The sequence below is a fragment of the Dermacentor silvarum genome, chromosome 11 (assembly GCF_013339745.2).
Source record: "Dermacentor silvarum isolate Dsil-2018 chromosome 11, BIME_Dsil_1.4, whole genome shotgun sequence".
Taxonomy (NCBI): domain Eukaryota; kingdom Metazoa; phylum Arthropoda; class Arachnida; order Ixodida; family Ixodidae; genus Dermacentor; species Dermacentor silvarum.
In genome coordinates, this window is record NC_051164.1 from 61,417,836 (window position 1) to 61,436,699 (window position 18,864).

Here is an 18,864-nt window from a genome sequence, read left to right on the forward strand (position 1 = left end):
CATCCTACGCGACCACCGGATTATGATTCATGGCTCTATGGAAGCAACCATCGAGCACTATTGCTGTTCATCGCCGAAACCGGCCTACATTTCTATATTTAATGGTTTATGCTGTTGGGCGAACTATCGAAAAAAAAAAAAAATTGCCTCATATTCTTTAAGCCAACATCCGTTTTGACACCTTGCACGCGAAAAAAAAAAAAAAGCAGGGCAAAACACAGAGAGGCTATTCTGGGAGGCTATTCCCCAGCTTGATGGCACGAGGCAACACTGAAAAGTTAAAAGCGGGTGTTCGACCGAAAATTGATGAATAGCCACATTATACACAGGCGATGTGGCCAAATGAGTGCCATTGTGATCGAATGAGGACTGCGTACGATTGTGTGTGTTCCAGAGTACGAGCGGCAATGGACGGTGCCAAAGTAAGCCGCAATTTAGTTTCCACTGGCACGTGAATAATTTTCCATCGGCACTTCAAGAACAAGTCTGATTCCAAGTTTCAAATCGTCCGCCATCATGGGCTACGTGCTCCGAGGATCTCCCTGGTGGTCGTTGGGCGAACGACCGTTCTGGACCTCGGTGTCGAGTAATTTTGTTGCCAGTAATAAGTACACGAATCACGCTAATTTACTGATTATTTCAAAACGTGGCTCCTTTCCAAGCGCGTTCGAAGCGTCCCTCGCTGTCAGTCGTGTTTCGCGTGGTATCTCGCGCGCGAGTTGATCGCGGCGTGAGTGTAGGAGCCGCCATGTTTTCGTGAACACTATTTTTCAACTCGGCGTGTGGCAATGTGGGCTTTGCGTGCAGTGTGTGTGTGCCTCGATCCGCGCTCGAAATTGGGATGTTATCGCCGACATTAGTGTGCCTTAAATCTGCCCCTTCGACTGCGTCGTCCACCGAAGGTGCGTAACCGTCGAGTCCGTTCCTGGCCGCGCCGTGTGCCCGACACACGGGCCTAGCACGCCGAGACGAAAACACAGCCATGCTCTGCTCCCGTGTGTTCTTTGCCGTCTTCCGGCGGCCCTGTCAACGCGACCGGCTGGCATTGGTGCAGTGTCGGCTGTGCTCGAGAAAAACTGTCGCATCCGTTCGACTCCGCGAAATCCTCGAGAATGAACGGCTGCTCCGGGCGGGTTTTTGTTTTTTTCGCGGAAGCCGCATGCAGATGCTAGCTTTGGCTGCAGTTTTCTTTTTAAGTATCCGTTATTGTTGCTGCCTCGAGCGATGCTGCTGTCGCGACCGTTTTTGTTTTTGGTTATGTGTTGTCGCGGCGCGCTGCCCCGGTTCTGATATGGCAGTGCGCGTTTCGCCGCGAACCACTTTTTGTGGAAAAAAACAGTGGCTCGAGCGGCGCCGCAACGATTGAAGGGATTTTTTGTTTGTTTGTTTACTTGCCGTAGACTCAATTGTTAACCGTATTCGTGCGTGGTCTCTCTTTTTCGGTGACGTTTTTTTTTTCCCGCGTCAGCTAAGTGTGGTCCGTCGCCTTGTTTGGCTCGTTCCGCGCGCTCTTTTTTGTTGGTGCACTGTCGGGTTCTTCACTGTCGGGTTCTTTGACTTTCGGTGCCGACGATGCGTGCACGCCGAAATCGGATCGGATGCGACTGCCGACACCTCTCGGCAGTTGAGCTGGCGGTCTCTGCATCGTCCCTCGCGCCGGCCTTATTTCTTGAGCTCGGGGCCTAGAATGTATACCAGAATGGGCTCGGTCACTTCTCCCTATACTTTTTTTTCTTTCTTTTTCCCCCCGCCCTCCTCCTCTCTCGTCGAAGTCGCGAAAACGGAAGAACGTGCTGATTTTTCCGTCCGTCAATTTGGCACCGATCGCGTCGCGATCAAAATTCGTTTCCACGTCACGCTGGCCAACTGCTTGGTTGACGGTGCGGTTGCATCTGTACGCGGCGAACGATCGAGCGATGTCGAGCGCCTTATTTCCATCGGGAACTGTAGAGGGAGGGAGTTGATACGTGTAGCCACAGTGACCCCCTCCGTTAAATTTTTGTCTATAGTGTTATTTTTTTTTTCCGGATTTGTTCAAACAGGCGCGCCTTACAACACGCATGCCCGCGTAACGCTGTTATCGCGCCGTCTCCTTCCGAGGCGCGTGTGTTACGAGTAGACGTGCGAGCTTAACGAAGCTCGGCTGGATTTGCGGTAGGAAATGCGTAACGAAGGATGCGGCAGATGTGGGAGGGGGGGCATTCTCGTTGTCGCAAGCGCTTTCGTTTGGCGATAATCCGCGCTAGCGCGTTTCGTATTTTTTATTCTATCCTTTTCACTTTGTTTATTTAAGGTTCCTGCTGGCGGAGCGCTGACCACGCAGGACTGCTAAATCCCGAGCGAGAAAAAAAAAAAAAAAAAAGAAAAAAGAAAACGAAATCGAACGACCAGCGGCGCGCGTGTAGTGCTGAGCGAAGGGAGGCGAACTTGCGTACCCGGCGCGAAATTGGGTCTTCCCGGCTGATGTTTCACTTGTCGCTGTTACTTCGCCCAGCGCTGCCGGTATCGCGTGGGAGTCGCGTTTCGTGCGGCGGGCTGCAAAATTGAGCACGCGAGACGAAAACGATGCATGCGCATGATCGCTCGTCTGGCCGTTGATTTGCGTACGCTTTGAATATCTTGCGGGGTACCTGCGGTACTCCTTGAATAATCGTGAACATTGAGATGGCTAGATCGTATAGTTCACTAGAAGAACGAGTTAGTTTGGCTACGAGTAGCTGTTATCAGTTGCCAGAATGCTAAATGAACGTTGCTTCGGCAGCCTGATGCCTTTTTTGGATATTTCCTACACTCTGGGGAACAAGGAAACAGGACAAAGGAAACAGCGGTTTCTTTTTCAAATTGTACAACAAGCTGAGCTGCCTGTGTTAAACGCTGACACTTTGGCAGTTCTTCGTAGTACGTATGGCTTCCGAAACAAATTTTAGCGCATTTACTTGCAAACACTGCCATATATCTGACAATCGCCCATATTTGAATGCTGCACAATCCAAAGTACTGCTACCGACTATTTCCTATTCCCTGTAGTACTGTTTTGTTTTCTCAAAAGTGCATGGCATCTCTTGCATATGTTGTCTTGGTTAAAACCTTTAGGTAAGTCTGGATAATGCATTCAGTTATGTCAGTTTGCATAGCGAGATGTCAGCTCTGGCAACCTTGCACGTAGCTGTGTGGGCTTGTGTAAGAAGACGAATAGCTATGTTGTCTTTATTTTTCTTGTGTACTGTACGAGTTCGAGAACTCAAAGCTTTTCCTGCAGTACATTCTCATTGCTTACTGGGGACAGTGGTAACCATTTAACTTCCCTTTGTGGGAAGACATGCCATCGCAAGAAATGGTTTTGTGTGATTGATTAGCAAAGTTTATTTAATCACACACAGGCGAAAGAAAGGGCAACTGTGCACTGAGCCAGATAGGGAGTTCGAAGAATCCCTGAAACATCACTTGTCGTATCTGAGACAGTCACTTGGCCATTTCGAGTACCTATCACAGAAAGTGTTTCCCTGTGAACAACTTCTCAAGAAGTAAGCTGTTTGCTGTGTGTTTCTTAATAAGGAAGCAATTTGAAGTAAATTGAGGCTTTCGTTTGTTTTTTAATATGCAACTTGGAAACTGCAATTGTTGGCTATGTTTAATATGACATGTTCGGTGCAGTTGTTGAGTAATCTACAGCTATAAATATTGCTTAAGGAGGACGTATGAGCGGTCTGACTCTCCAAACCCGCACGGAATGCTTGCGTGAAACATGCCCTTAAGATGGCCATGCCGCTGCAGCTAGCAAAATGTTAAAACCTCGTACATTAGTAGTCTTACGAGTCAGATACATGCAGTGATGCTTTCTGGATTAATGATGCCCTGTTTCTGCACAAACCATGAATGTTCGAAACATGGCCTTGCTTGAGGTACTTAACCTTTTAAACACAGGATATGCCTCAACCTTGTGTCAAGAGCGCATATTCAAGGCACTACGGTTGAACTGTAAAGGTGAATTCGAGGTTGTAATGGATTGGGAAAAGTGTGAATACAAATACAGGAAAGTGAGAACGTGATAGTAAAACAGAACAAGGTGTTCTCATCTTCTAGCCATCCAATATTTGTAGTTGTGCTTCAAAACACTTCAACTTGAACATCGGCTAACTAGCTGGAATCGCTATCTTGCCACAGTAGCTGCGAGTTATTCATAGAAAATGTGTACTGAAGTCTTGGTTTTATGCATTATTGCAACGCCCACTTTTCACTGGAACTGAATAAAGGAATAGGAGCTTGATGAAAGAATTGTAGGCAGTAGCTATTTTATGTACACATGATTGCAAACATTGAGACCTAAGAGTGTGGTTGCTATTCTGTACCAAGGGTGGTGTCCGCAATGACTAAATTGTAAAGGAATTATTTAAAGCAAAAAATCTATGTGAAGTTTTTGAATGTTGAATCCACAGCTAATTTTTTTCAGTGGCATACATCACGGGTGATATTCTCTGGTGATCACTTACCACAAGGTTTCGCAGGACTCTGCACCGGACTTGTCCACGTAATACAGCCGACAGCGTTTCTACTGCTGTACAAGCATGCTATCTATGCACATTGTTAAGAGTGCTGTCGGCCGTATACTTCAATGCGTGCAGTGTCGAATTTCGCAGAAGTGAAACTATCTCGAAAAGTGATCGTCCGAGAATACCGTCTCATTTACCACCAGGGTAGCAAACGTGGTATTCTCGTCGAGTTAACCTCCCGGCTTTTTTCTTTACTTCTCGCTCCCTTTTATCGCAGACAGAGGGCGCCTCTGCATTGCGGAGCAGTAGGCCTCTTCGAGTCTACTTAGCTTGCCATACCAATGGTGCAAAAAGCTGCAGAGTGTGAAGATGGGTTTGAATGAGGCTTACCCTATGGGCGATGGTCAGGAAAGGGCATGGCACTCCTCCACTCCGCAACGCACAAAGGTGCTACTGCAGGGTTTGTTGACTCTCCCACACAGCACAGAGAAGGTTCTGGAATCAAATTGCCAACAGACAGATCGAGCTAAACACCACGCGTGAGTAGGGGGACGAGACTCGGGGAGTCCCCACAAGAACCAGCTAGGGCAAGTGCCGTACCCGCCGGGTAGTTATTTGCAAGAGGTCACCGCTAAACTTTTCACTGCTCATAGAACTGGCTGCTGCACCAGTAAACTATAACCAAAACTCGTGCTACCGCCTAGGCTGTATTAGTCTATGGAAAAAGGAAGAAAAAAGGGCTCATCACATCAGCTCAGTGGTTATGGCATTTTGTTACTGAGCGTAAGGTTGCAGGTTTCATTACCAGCTGTGGTCGTAACATTCTTATGGGAGCGGAATGCAGTAGCATTCGTTTACTTAGATTTTAAGGGCCCCTCGCCAAGTTCGGACATTTCAATTAGACAAGCGTGGCACGTACATCACGTGGTGGCAGTCGTGTCTGCAAGGTATAAAACGGCTGCACGACGCTAAAGTGGCTGAAACTTCGAACAAAAGGCAGCACGCAATTCCCCTTGAGGGAGCCCCGCTTCCTGCTGAAGAGTTAAGGCCACACGGAAATAGAATATTGTGATACTCTGGCTTGCTTAGCTCTCTGCTGTTCTACTACTCATATTGCGGCTTGATGTAGCAACCTAGCAGACGACTGAGTGAGTGCTGTGAGGTTCTGCTTCTAAAGTGCCAGTTTGTGTGCTTTTAGCCACTGTGTGCTTTTGCAATGCTGTAGTCATGCTGAACATGTTTGGAACCAAGTCTATTGTTTGTGGAGCGCTGCTGATGCAAATGCAGTGACCTTCAGCTGACACGAGCGCAGTTGCCTGCTCTCAAAATGAAATATATCAGGACAAACGCAGTGTAGTTCATATCTCTTCCTTGCATTCTATTCATTGGCACAATCTGAAGTTCTTTTGACGGTCGAAAAGGCAATGCAAATGCTGCCCGAGATGGCAGGGGCTGAACTGCAATAGTGTCACTGCCGTGCTGTGTCCACCTCTGCCTGCATTTCTTGAACAGTGTGTACCTCATTGAGTGGCATGGTGAACAGCGCAGATGACGGGACAAGAAATAAAGACGGAACACTTGCACTGGTTGAGTTATCTGAAAGAACAGGGCTTAAGAGAAAGTACAAGGCGGGGCATCGAGGCAATTGATGGTAAAAAGGCGCAACGTTACTTGACAGGCATGATTGACATCTCCACGGCTGCCTGCCAATAAAGCGGTTAACGGCGAAATGTGGTCATTGGTCTCCAGGGACATGTAAGCAGGGAACACCCACGCTATTCATTACCAAGACTCAACAGAAAAAGCTTTGTAAACATGTAATTACGAAAAGGTAAAACCAGAACAATGACAAAAAAAAAGGAACCTTTGCAAAGACAGTCTAAGTGCATGTGTTGTCTGGAACGTTCACCATGCTATTCACAAATAACTAGCCCAATTTCGTACTCTCGTGCTCATTGCTCCATCTTTTTCTGTGTGTGTGCAGTTGTGTTGGAGTTGCGGCTGCTGTGACTTACTGGGACCCAATTGACTTCAAGAGAAGATGGGGAAATGCCTGCACACGTGACCTCGACGCAAGCAAGATGTTAAGGTAGCAGTGGGAGCCCGACTGAAGTGTGCGCTTGGCAGAGGCGACGGAGCCTATACAGCAAGCAGCGAGTGGTGGTTGCCCCATTTTGCCACAACAGTCACTGCCTTTGACCATTGATGCTCGTTGTTTAAGTGATCTCGTTAGTGCTTTGACATCATGTAGGCGTTTTCGTGGGTTTCCAGAACGTGTGCCGACGCACGAGTGGCCAGCTCTTCGTTTCGCATTCCAGCATTGAAGCAGCAGTGTGTGTTGTGGCTGTGTGCCTTCGTCGTACGTTTGAGCCATAGGCCTGCCTTCATTATGCGAGGTGCAGCAATGGCAAGACTTGAAAGGTGACATTGTGATGACTGGCCGTGCCTGCCACTGTGTTCCGTGTGGTGTGAGTGTTGCTGCGACGGTGTGCGCACGGCTGCTGCTGTGGGAGCTTCAGCTGCTGCTTCACTTCTGCCTGCCTGCCCTGCCTCTATCCACCGGATACTCTGCAAAGACGGCGAAACTGTGACAGCTGCGTCCCCTGCTGGGTCTCTGGCAAAGGCGGGGTCTACAACGCCTGAACGTCGTGGATCCCGGAGGTGAGTGTGTGGGGTGCGTGGTTGCACACTTGTTCACCATAAATTGTAGGAGCACTTCAGAAGCTCTGTTCCCTAAGGCTGGTTCATAGTCCAGAAGGACTTACTGTTGGGCTAGTTGGTCTGTCATGCTGACTAGAAAACTTTGTGCAAAAAATCTGGACACAGACCCAGAGAATAGACAAGGATGAATGCTATTACCAACAGCTTATTTATATAAACACCACTGATTTATAAGCTTGTTCAAGCGCATGCGTCAGGCCGCCATTTCACATGAAAGCGCAAAGGCATATCAGCAAGAACTACTGCACAAGTCAGATATAAGCGTTCAAAACCTCAAGCTTGGCCTTGCGCAACATAATTGATAGTTGTGTTAGAAGCAGTCGTCCTTTTCTGTTCACTGTGTCTGTGTCCGAAGTTTTGGTGCTAAGTTTTCCGGTCAACAGTGATAGTCTAAATGTTAGGTTACATTGGGCCGAGGTGAGCAATTTATCATCCGTTAGAGCGTGCCAGCGCTGGTGACGTTGAGATAGAACATCTTCTATCGTGCACTTGACTCTGATGCTTGCGTTACCCAGAATGCTTCATACTCATGACTGCCAACCTCTGCACAGAGCAGAGCACAAGTAGAGCTGCAGCAGCAGAGGCACTCGTGACGTTTGTGACATCTATGTCAGGATAATGTATAGTTGGCATGCCGAGTTGTGGAATGAAACTCTTGAAGGGAACACTGCCAAGTGATCTACAGCACTAATAGATGATCCAATTGTTTGAAATTATCAGCATGCAACTGTGTGAGCATAATTTGCAAAAGCAATGAGTAAGTGTCTAACTGACGCGGAAATGTAAAATAGAGAGATAAAAGCAAGGGGACAGAAACGTTAACCTCAAAGCTGTGTTAACCAGAGGTTACACAACTTCAACATGCGATGCAATATCCATGCTGACCGACCATTACAAGTGTTCGGTCAACAGCATCGTGGCACATCAGCGGTTCTGTCATTTGCTCAACATCATGAGACGGTGGAAGAACACATCACTGCTTTACAAACCTGCATATGACACTGCAATTTCCATACAGTCCGACCATTACAAGTATTCGGTCAACATCACCATGCTAAGACGTCAGCGGTTTGGTGGCCAGGCTCAACATGATGAGACGGAAGAATACATCACTGCTCTATGAACCTGTGTGCGACACTGCAGTTTTCATGCTGTCTGACTATTACAAGTGTTAGGTCGACATCATAGTGCCTTGATTAACATCGGTAGATGGTGGAAGAACACATCACTGCTCTACAAACCTCATGTGACACTAATTTCCATACTGTCCGACCATTACAAGTATTCGGTGAACATCACCGTGGTAAGACGTCAGCGGTTTGGTGGCCAGGCTCAACATGGTGAGACAGAAGAATACATCACTGCTTTATGAACTTGTGTACGGCACGGGAGTTTTTATGCTGTCCGACTATTATAAGTGTTAGGTCGACATCATAGTGCCGTGCTCAACACGATTAGATGGTGGAAGAGTAAACTACTGCCCTACAAACCTACATATGACACTGCAATTTCGATACTATCCGACCATTACAAGTATTTGGTCAACATCACCGTGGTAAGACATCAGCAGTTTGGTGGCCATGCTCAACATGATGAGACGGAAGAATACATCACTGTTTTATGAACTTGTGTATGGCACGGGAGTTTTCAAGCTGTCTGACCATTACAAGTGTTCGGTCAACATCATAGTGCCGTGCTCAACATGATTAGATGGTCGAAGAGTAAACCACTGCCCTACAAACCTACACATGACACTAATTTCCATACTGTCCGACCATTACAAGTATTCAGTCAACATCACGATGGGAAGACATCAGCGGTTTGGTAGCCAGGTTCAACATGATGAGACGGAAGAACATATCACTACATTATGAACTTGTGTACGACACGGGAGTTTTCAAGCTGTCTGACCATTGCAAGTGTTCGGTCAACGTCATAGTGCCGTGCTCAACACGATTAGATGGAAGAGTAAACCACGGCCCTACAAACCTACATATGACACTGCAATTTCCATACTGTCCGACCATTACGAGTATTCGGTCAACATCTCCGTGGTAAGATGTCAGCGGTTTGGTGGCCAGGCTCAAGATGATGAGACGGAAAAATACATCACTGCTTTATGAACCTGTGTATGACACTGCAGTTTTCATGCTGTCTGATTATTACAAGTGTTAGGTGGACATCATAGTGCCGTGCTCAGCATGATTAGATGGTGGAAGAACACATCACTGCTCTACAAACCTCATAGGACACTGCAATTTCCATACTGTCCGACCATTACAAGTATTCGGTCAACATCACTGTGGTAAGACGTCAGTGGTTTGGTGGCCAGGCTCAACATGATGAGACGGAATACATCACTGCTTTATGAACCTGCGTACGACACTGCAGTTTTCATGCTGACAAGTGTTAGGTCGACATCATAGTGCCATGCTCAACATGATTAGATGGTGGAAGAGTAAACCACTGCCCTACAAACCTACATATGACACCGCAATTTCCGTACTATCCGACCATTACAAGTACAGTGTCGACCGCTTATAACGTGTCACCGGAGTCGCGAATATCCGCACTATAAGCAGTACCGTACTATAACCAAAGTAACAATTTTCAAGGCCCGCACATATGCAAAACATGTGCACAGAGCCACCACGCGTATGCGACAGTCGAGGAATGCGGCTAGAATGTTTGCATTCAATTTACAGTCGAATCTCGTTAATTCGAACCAAATCGCGCGGCGGCGCGGCATTGCTCCGGCACCGCCATAGAGTAAAAGCCTAGGAGTGACCCCTGTTGGGAACGGGTTGTGTTTAGGCCGGTGATCCTTCAGCCAAAGGAATGAGTTCGTCCGGGAGTAAGAGCGAGAGAATAAAGGGTTTATTCTACATATTTACAGTGGCTCTAATTATGGAAGCCCACTCCATGGGAGAGCACTTTGAAAGTCTCAGCTCACTACATGTCTGAGTTCATATCAGAACACGTCAGGACACCCCACTGCACGTAAGGTGTCTCCTTATAAAACATCGGTCTTCCCTAGTTGACCCGGCTAGGGAATCAGATGACCTTTCTGCGACCAATCAGAGGGGTCGTATTGTTCACCGAACTCCGCCTCTAATGTTGCACCTTCGAAGCAAGGACGAGGCAATCCGGAAACAGGGGGTTGACACTCCTTCCACGAAAGTTGGTGACCTATTTCTTGCCCTCCGACGGTCATCTTGCCAGGGTTGGGAGAATGGCGTTCGCACTAATCCCCGCGTCTAACAAGGGGTGGCATCGGGTAAAGCACCCAAAGAATGGGCACTGCCGAGTTGGGGCGCCTGTTTGCCCGTCTCGTCGGTGTCTGGCACTGTCGACGTATGAGCGACGCTAATGAAAGGGCCTGCCTCTATGGGAAACAATCAAAGAATGCGCCCGGCCGATTCGGGACGCAACACCCCTCAATGTCGCGTGTGAACAAAAAAAAAAAAAAAAAGAAGAAAAACTGCGGCGGAAATTTCACCCTCTCTCAAATGGCAAGGTCGCCGATTCTGCATTGCGCCGGAACATGCGTGTACGTGCCGATGTCTCAGCCACGCTAACGTAGCCACGCGTAGAAAATTGAAGTGAACCCTTCTTTCTCGTTTATGCTTCCTCTACATTCTAGTCGCGTGTTGACCTTGCACGCTGCGGCTACGGTGCAACGGGAAGCAGCGGCGCTGTCCCAGGCCGGCCAATGAAACTGCCCACGCCGGCAAACGCCCGCTTCCCGATAACGGCAGAAAACGAAACTTCGGGGAATTGGCGCCGGGTTGGCTGGAGCGGCGGCGCCTGCATGGCGGCGGGCACGCTCGGTGACAGTCGAAAGTGAGGGAGCTACGAGGGAGGGCGAGGGGAGCCACCGAAGCGGCGGAGTTGCCGAGGCGAAATCTGCTTCCCTGCCGCCCTCCTCCCTCACATTCCACGGTCTCCGCGTGCACCCTTCGCCGTGCCGTGCGAGCACCTGCCCGCTCCCTGAAGTTTCGTTTACTGCCGTTATTGTGAAGCGAGCGTTGGCCGGCGTTGGCAGTTTCGTGGCCCTCGCTCGCTATGCGCGCCGCTGATATTTCGACTCCACTCACGATTCTGGTTTCAGCCTCACTGGCTGTTCGTTCGTGCCACGTGCCCTTCTCCTCCACTTCGTCTCTCTTTCTTCCTCGAGCACACCTTGGGGCGCCTGATTGAGGGGAGCGTTCGCCGTCTCCACCGACTTCCCTACTCCCAGGCAGCCGCACTGTAACCGGTGTTTCGTTTCCCGTGACTGCGCTATAAGCGATACGTGTATACATGGAGTGCTATGGGAAAATTAACGGGAGTCTGAAAAGACCGCACTATATCCGGTCCTGCACTATAAGCGGTTACGTTATAAGTGGTCTATACTGTATTCGGTCAACATCACTGTGGTAAGACGTCAGCGGTTTGGTGGCCAGGCTCAACATGATGAGACGGAAGAATACATCACTGCTTTATGAACCTGTGTACAACCCTGCAGTTTTCATGCTGTCGGACCATTAGAAGCGTTCGGTCAACATCGTCGCACATCAGAGGTTCAAGTGCCGTGCAAAAGCTGCTGGAGCCTTAAAAGATGCATGAGAAAGCGCGAGATCTATTACGAACAAATGTGGGTTCCCCACAGCTTGCCGCGGAATGATATTTGAGTTCCTATGTTCATGGCAGCATTGTGCACTGAACGAATGTTTCCTTTTCAAGTTAAAACATTTATGACAGACCCAACATAGTCTTTAGGATCTAAGTAAAGTGAAGTTTAGCGTTATAAATTGTTGACAATCTGCAGGACTGATGCTAGACTGCCCCCATGCACGAGACATGATTTACATGAATGAGATGCAAGAAGACATCAGGCATCCTGAGAACTTTAAGAAAGAGGAAGGTTTTTGGGCTGGTAAGGGTAGCAGAATTCATTTCTGCCAGGCATATGTGGAATTCTAGCCAGACTCCAACAAAATTTTATAGGTTGAGCAAATCATGAAATTGTTGGCTGGTTCTTCAGAAAACGCTTCTCTGAGTAAACCCAGTTGACAATCGGAGACCACAGCTACGTTTGAACGAGACCACAGTCGATTGCATGCGCTACATGTACTAGCGAACTGTTTCTCTGTGAAGTGTGTCGCAGAGTAGCGATTGGCAGATGTGTATGACTGCCGTTGCACTGCTTGTTCCTGCTGCTTAGCCTGTGTCTTCGTATGAAGTAGTTCCTGATGTATTACGAATGTTCTGTGCCACTCTGCCTTATATCGTGCTCACGAGTCGAGCTTCGTACTTGCTGGTCCATTGCTAAACATTTACTCCAAACAACGTTTCGTTGTGATTAAGTTCTGCTTCATGTTCTTTATCCACAACCAGTGTTCTGCGATGAAAGGCTTCACATTTTGCTTGCAACGTATGCTCACCCTGAACACGATGTTTCGTGGCATACTGAAGTTGTGCTTACTCGATGCATTAAGAGCTTCCCTGTGGGGCCCATTAGTTCACTGGCTACCTTGAAACAGGGTATCCAATCAGAGATAATCTCTGGTTAACCTCCCTGTCTTTCCTTTGCCTCTCTCTCTTGAAACACACCTGTTTTACGAACGTGTTTCCCTCAACACCCTTCCACACCTTTACCCACACCTCTCTCACTCGTGCTGCCCACTATTGAGCTATACTGGAAGATAGCCAGCCAGCAGCAGCCAGCGATTCGAAAGTCACGAAGAGTAGGCAAAGTAAAGTTTCTCCTTAAATGTGTTCCAGTGCCCCTTTAAAGAACAGGCAACACCAACAATTTGTTTAGGCATGAGGACCTCGGTGAAATTTGTATAGTGCATTCTAGACACTTTAGTTATGCGTTCCAGGCAATGCGGTTGAGAGAAGTGCAGTTTTGTCGCAAATAAAATTGCAAGATTGGCATGATGTACTCCAGGTTCCTCTTTTGTACAGAGGGCCGTCTACTAGCCACCCTGTGCTTGCAGTTAGTGATTGTCTGCACTGGAGAAGCAATGCTTCTGCAAACATCTCGCAAAGCTGTTTTGAAAGAGACGGCATAAATGTTTTGACATGAAAAAAGTTCCCTATTCACAAACAATGCTGTCATGAATATGCAAGCCAATTATTATTCCACTCCGGGCAGCAGGGATCCTACAATCTTGCATAAAAGAGGCCCCCCTGTATTATGCCTTGGCTATGATGTGCGACAGCCCATAGAAGCCAGCCATTGGGCTCCTTTGCCACTCTTGGGTGCTTCATTTCACACGCCCTCCTGTAGGGTTACCATAAGTGCACCTCAGAAAGAAGAAAAAATTGTCAGATCTCACACATATGTAGGAATTGGTATAAGCAGCTTGGTGTTTACTGAAGTGTCATTTCTCCTTCACCACTATGTATCTCAATGCTCCTCGCTTAATGCACGCTCTGGATCCAATTTTGTTCCCTTCTTTCTGCACACTCGGCTGCCTTTGATGCCGACTTCTTCACTTCTCTGTTGGCGACCTTTTCAATTTTCTGTTACAATTTCTTCCCTTCTTGTCTCTTGTTCTGCTCGTCCATTCGGGCATCTATCCAGTTAGTTGCACACGCCCATTTTCTTCTCGGGGATTGGCCAAGAATGTCTACATATCCAGTGCGGCATGTCCGCTTGCTCATGCCCAGTGGCCCAAGTTGTTTGTCTATTTGGGCAGAAACCGTGCAACCCAAGTTGTATAATCGGCAAGGCAGCAGGCAGCCTGTAGCCGGCACCTGTGAAGTGGGTGAAGAGGCTGTTGTGGCAAAAGCCGAGCGATGATGGAGGCGGGCCACAAGTGAATTGCCTGTATTGAGGACAAGACATGGCCAACTTTAGCTGCAGTGGTCTGCTCTGCGTTGCAAGAGGAGAGCTCGGCAGCCATGGTGTCCAGTCCGACCAGTGGCCACCAGTCTCGCATCGAACAGGGGCACACACACTCCTCATGCCGTGCGGTTGCGATAAGAGGAGGCCCTTAACTATCGTCGTCATGCGCTTTGCTCATCGTCTGCTCCACAGTGAATTGGCACCGGCGACCAAGGCAAAGAAAGCTTTGCTTTAAAAGTCGGGCCAGGGCATTACTACCAGTGCTGCCCCAGCTGGGCGGAAATGTGTTGAGGAGGAATGGGGAAGGCAAACATTGTGCTTTTCATATCTCCGTTATTGGTGGGCTCTTTTCGAAGTTTTCTCTTGGAACATATTTATATTAAAAGGCATCACACTTGGTTCAGCGTGTTCTCAGATTTGAAGAAAAGTGTTGTGCTCCTTTAACCCTCTAGGTGCCAGACGTCTTTTTCTGAAGTACAACGAATTCAATTTCTGTCTAAGTAACACATTAGCAAGCTTTAAATGTAAATGATATTTATTGACAAAAATGTATACATTTGGCTTTAAATGTGAAAATCAAACAATAATGGAGACATGCTAATTAAAATTATGGCCTCTTCATTGGTGCCATTGCTTCTTGGAGACACCATTGAAGTTAACATTGAAGTCCTCTGGATCAGAGTTCTGAAAATGTTATTGAATTCCTGCACAGCTCAAAAAACGTGCAGGCCATCATATTGAGGGTGGGATTACTGTCTGCAAAGGGTTGGTGGAAACTGCCTACTGGACCTTCTGGGGCGGAATGACCGATAAGTGCAGTGCTCCCACTCCTGCGCCAAATGCGCCAGATTGTGCCATACGAGATTTCCTGCGCCATCCTGGTAAAAATACTCATTTTTGCGCCGAAGTGCGCCATAATTATGCGCCTGTGCATTACGTGTGTGGCCGCAGTGGCCCGCAGACGTGCGTAGCGTGCATGACTAAAGCGGCTTCATAAATCGAACGCCGACCGATAATTCGGGCTCGATGGGGACCGCCGTAAAAGTCCGAATGATTGGGAGTTGGAAATATCCAAATTCTCTAAAAAATAACTGAATTTATTCCGCCAGTGGCTAAAAAAGTACGTTGTTCTCGGTTGACCACTTTCGGGGATACATTCACTTTCACGGGATTTCACGTCACTACCGTCAGCGTCGGCATACTTGGTATAGTGTACTAGGAACGCTATCATCCATCGACGTGTCCAGTGCTAGTCGCGCGGAATGTCGCGAAAGTGAAAGTATCCCGGAAAGGGGGATCGTCCAAAAATTAAGCCGAAGTTTCTCAACGCGATCGTCCTGCGGTGCACGTACGCTTGCCTACGATCTGGTCAGTCCGTATCTCTACCATTGTTATGCTGTTGCCACAAAAACACGAAAGCACAATTAACGCATGCATTGAATCTTCAACCTTTGGCAACAGGACCACGATTTTGTAGCGATGCCTTTTCCGCTGCCACTCCTTGCGCTTCGTCAGTGGTTTAAGAGCGGCGCTCTGCCTGTGTTATATGGTATCAGCCGGTAGAGAACGGTGGATGATAAGGGCGGCATGTAGAATCGAGTGGAATGCATCACTACAAAATGCCACGCAGGAATGGGCCGCGCTATCATAACCGAATGACAGCATTTTAAAATTTTTTTCACTGTCCTCGTTGGCGGAGACATGGAGGGTGTAGTCGGTGCTGCTTAAACAACTGAAGTCGCCGCAACCGTGTCGCTAGTTAACACGTCAATGAATAAACACTGGACGCGCGGAGCCAACCCGAATGCACTCCAGAATGGCTTGCCGGAGTTCGCTTGCCCGATGGTTCGGGCGCGGTCGGTGCTGGATTAACTAGGCTTCGCTAGTTTCGGTTTCCAGGATGTGTCGGCAACATCGCCGACCACCATGCTGCGGCGATGCCAGCGACGTATCAACGCCAAAATATTGCTATTTCCGCATGGTCCAATTAGCACGCAGTCATGCTGGCGGAGTCTGAATTATATAGAATGGCGTACCTTAAGGTGTCCGAAATTTCGGTCGTACTTATACTTTAAATTTATGGGCAGTGATGGTGCTTCAAAGTAGTCCAAATAATCGAGCTTGTTTGTAATTGCTGGTGTCGAAATAATCGGTCGACGCCAATTGTGAATTGGCCAGTTGCTGAACAGAGGCTTCAGCTTTACGAGGAAAAACAGACCGTTGAAAAGTACCTGGTGTCGTCTGAAGCAATGACTGAGCATTATGAAGGGCTCATCAAGGATGGCCTGGCTCAGAAAAGCATTGACATTGAGTTTGGCCACGTGTTTCTGACTGATGCTAGAGCCTTGCTGAAAACATAGTGTCAGCTGTCAACGAAAAGATCATACGATGTAAAAGGCAAGATCTGAGCTGCTTCGCTCAACTTGAAATAAACTAATTACAGCACACTGTGTGAACAGGTTTGTTGTCTTCATTTAAATTAAAGGGAAACTCATGTATTTTGAGGCAGAGCAACATTGTTTTACAGCAAGCAAATACTTTCTGGAATAACGCTTTTCACTTTTAACTATTTGAAATAGCTTAGGATGTATCCAGTAGCTGGCATTTATTAGCTCCAAAGTGCTCTGAAATCTGTATCTGGATGCTCCAAACTGCTCCAAAAATTGCTCCAAATCTCTGTTCGTCAGTGGCACCACTGTAAGTGGTTGCTGGGCCGCCGCTCTGTCGTGCTACAGGTGGAAAGGGAGAGGAGGAACAGGGATGGAGCTGCAAAAAGGGGAAAGGGTACGTCACAATCCCCAGAAGCTCAGCAGATCTATCTGCACAGGCTTTGTGACGTAGACGTTCGCTCTTCTGCAAGTGCCAAGTGTTTCTGTGGATTTCCTGGTGTCCCATGCCCATCATGTTTGAAGGATAGCGAGAAAACCTATGACGACTAAAGAAAGAGACAGAACAACTGGACAAAGTGCTGGGTCCTTCTTTCGTCCTGTGTAGAATCTGCAAACATGAATTGGTAGCAGCTGACCCCGTTTACAGTTCCTCTTAATGCCCATCGTGAAAGCCTTGTTTTGTGCTGCCGGTTATCCTAACTTGCCTTGTCCTCTGATTTGCAGGCCTGTCATGGTCTCTGGAAGGGGGTGCATCTAATGGCGAACCACCAGCAACAGCCAGCGCATGACTTCGCACCTTCCTGGCTCAAGATACCCACCTATGACACAGCGGTGAGTGAGGCCTTGGAACACCACGCAGTTGCTCTCCTGTGTTATGACACACAGCTGTCAAGTTAGCATTTTATCATCGAATGCCAGATCTTCAGGTTCTGCACTGTGATCTTCGTGACATCAATTATTTCATGAGTTTTGATGGTTTTTGATGTGGTTGTTTTAAAGCGAATTGCTTTGTTTGGCTCTTTTGTTCGTTTTCAGGGTGGTCGAGCTCTCATCGCTGATACAAAGGTGCCAATGCAAAGGGCACATGTTCTTGCGTAATCGAGTTATGCTGCGTGTTTGCCACTGCATGCTAACTGTTATAGTTCGAGACGCACACCCTGTCGCATGAGCTCTGAGGCATTTGAAGGCTAAGATGCTGTGGTTGAGTGCTTGGGAAGGACAGCCCTCCTCCCTCTCCCTTTGGCGACTGGCTGAGGGAGCTTTGGCAGCAGGAAAAAAAAAAGGATGTCAGTTGGCTTCCACGCCAGCGTTCCTGCCACTAGAAATGAACACGATGAATTGCCTTATGTGCATAGCCACATATAGTACTACCGTATTTACTCGAATGTAACGCGACCGCCATTGTAGCACGAGGGTCTACTTTCCAGTCACGCGAAATAAAAATGTAAAACCGTGAATGTAGAGAGAGATGAACAGAAAAAGAAATGGTATCTTTATTCAAGAAATTACAATTCGGAAACACTTTCTCTTAACTTATTGTCATCTGAGGTGGAGACAGCTTTCCTTTGGCGGTATCTTGGGCGATCCCTTTCGGAGATAGTTTCACTTTTGTGCGTGATTCAGCATCAAAATCGTCCCCGATAAGCATTTTTCAGCACCGAAAGCATCTCTGACAAGCTTGGTGGGTGCTAAAGCTGTGTTTAGTTACAGTACTGGCAATACACTAGAAAGTATGATTGTAATATGCGTAGTGCACTGCTTATAGAGAGAGGCACCACTGATGGCCACCTAGCAGGCGCTTTCGAAAGCGCACTTGAAAGCAGTAGCTGGAACTTCAGCAAGGATGGCTGAAGTTCACGGCTGCGATTTCTCCTTTGTTTGGGTGCCAGACTGCTTGTTCTGCGGTGACAGCTGCAGGGAAGGTGCGGGCCTCCATGAGAGCGGTCATGTACACTATGTTACCTGAGTTTGGGACAACCCAGTCCGGGCACACATGCCATGTGCATGCCACAGAAAAGCTGCAATGAAGCCCAGTTACAAAGTGGAGCTCGTGTTAAGTTGCTGTTTCATTTTGTTGACTCTGTCACAATAGTTTTTTTGTTTTTGTTTGTAAGTTCTACTCTTGCCACATTACGGTTTCTGTACCTCAATAATGAGCACACTGTTGGTGCAGGCTCTTATCTCAAACGACTCAGCATGGAGTGATGCCGGTACACATTCTAGTGATCCTGCTACCGCTGAATACACATGGCGTAATTGAGTAACCGCTGTGAAAATCACCTCGTAATGAGCAATTGGGAAATTGTCAATGGAAATGCAGGTCATCGTCAACGAAGTTGCCAACAGCATGGGGAAATACTAGTGTGAGTTAGCGCTGTACCGCCAACGCAATTCCACTGCCGAAATACATTGCTCACAATACGAA

The 18,864-nt window shown here is 47.8% G+C and overlaps 1 protein-coding gene across 1 annotated transcript in view; it reads left to right on the forward strand.

The window, feature by feature from the left end:
• The first annotated feature begins 711 nt into the window (after positions 1 to 711).
• The window catches only part of LOC119433507 (vasculin), a 54,751-nt gene continuing 36,598 nt past the window's right edge, over positions 712 to 18,864 (forward strand). Inside the window, exons 1-3 of the mRNA XM_037700746.2 lie at positions 712 to 902; positions 6,475 to 7,151; positions 17,163 to 17,270. Of these exons, the coding sequence (XP_037556674.1) occupies positions 17,196 to 17,270 (75 nt within the window). The 5' untranslated portion in view covers positions 712 to 902; positions 6,475 to 7,151; positions 17,163 to 17,195. The remainder of the gene's footprint in view (positions 903 to 6,474; positions 7,152 to 17,162; positions 17,271 to 18,864) is intronic.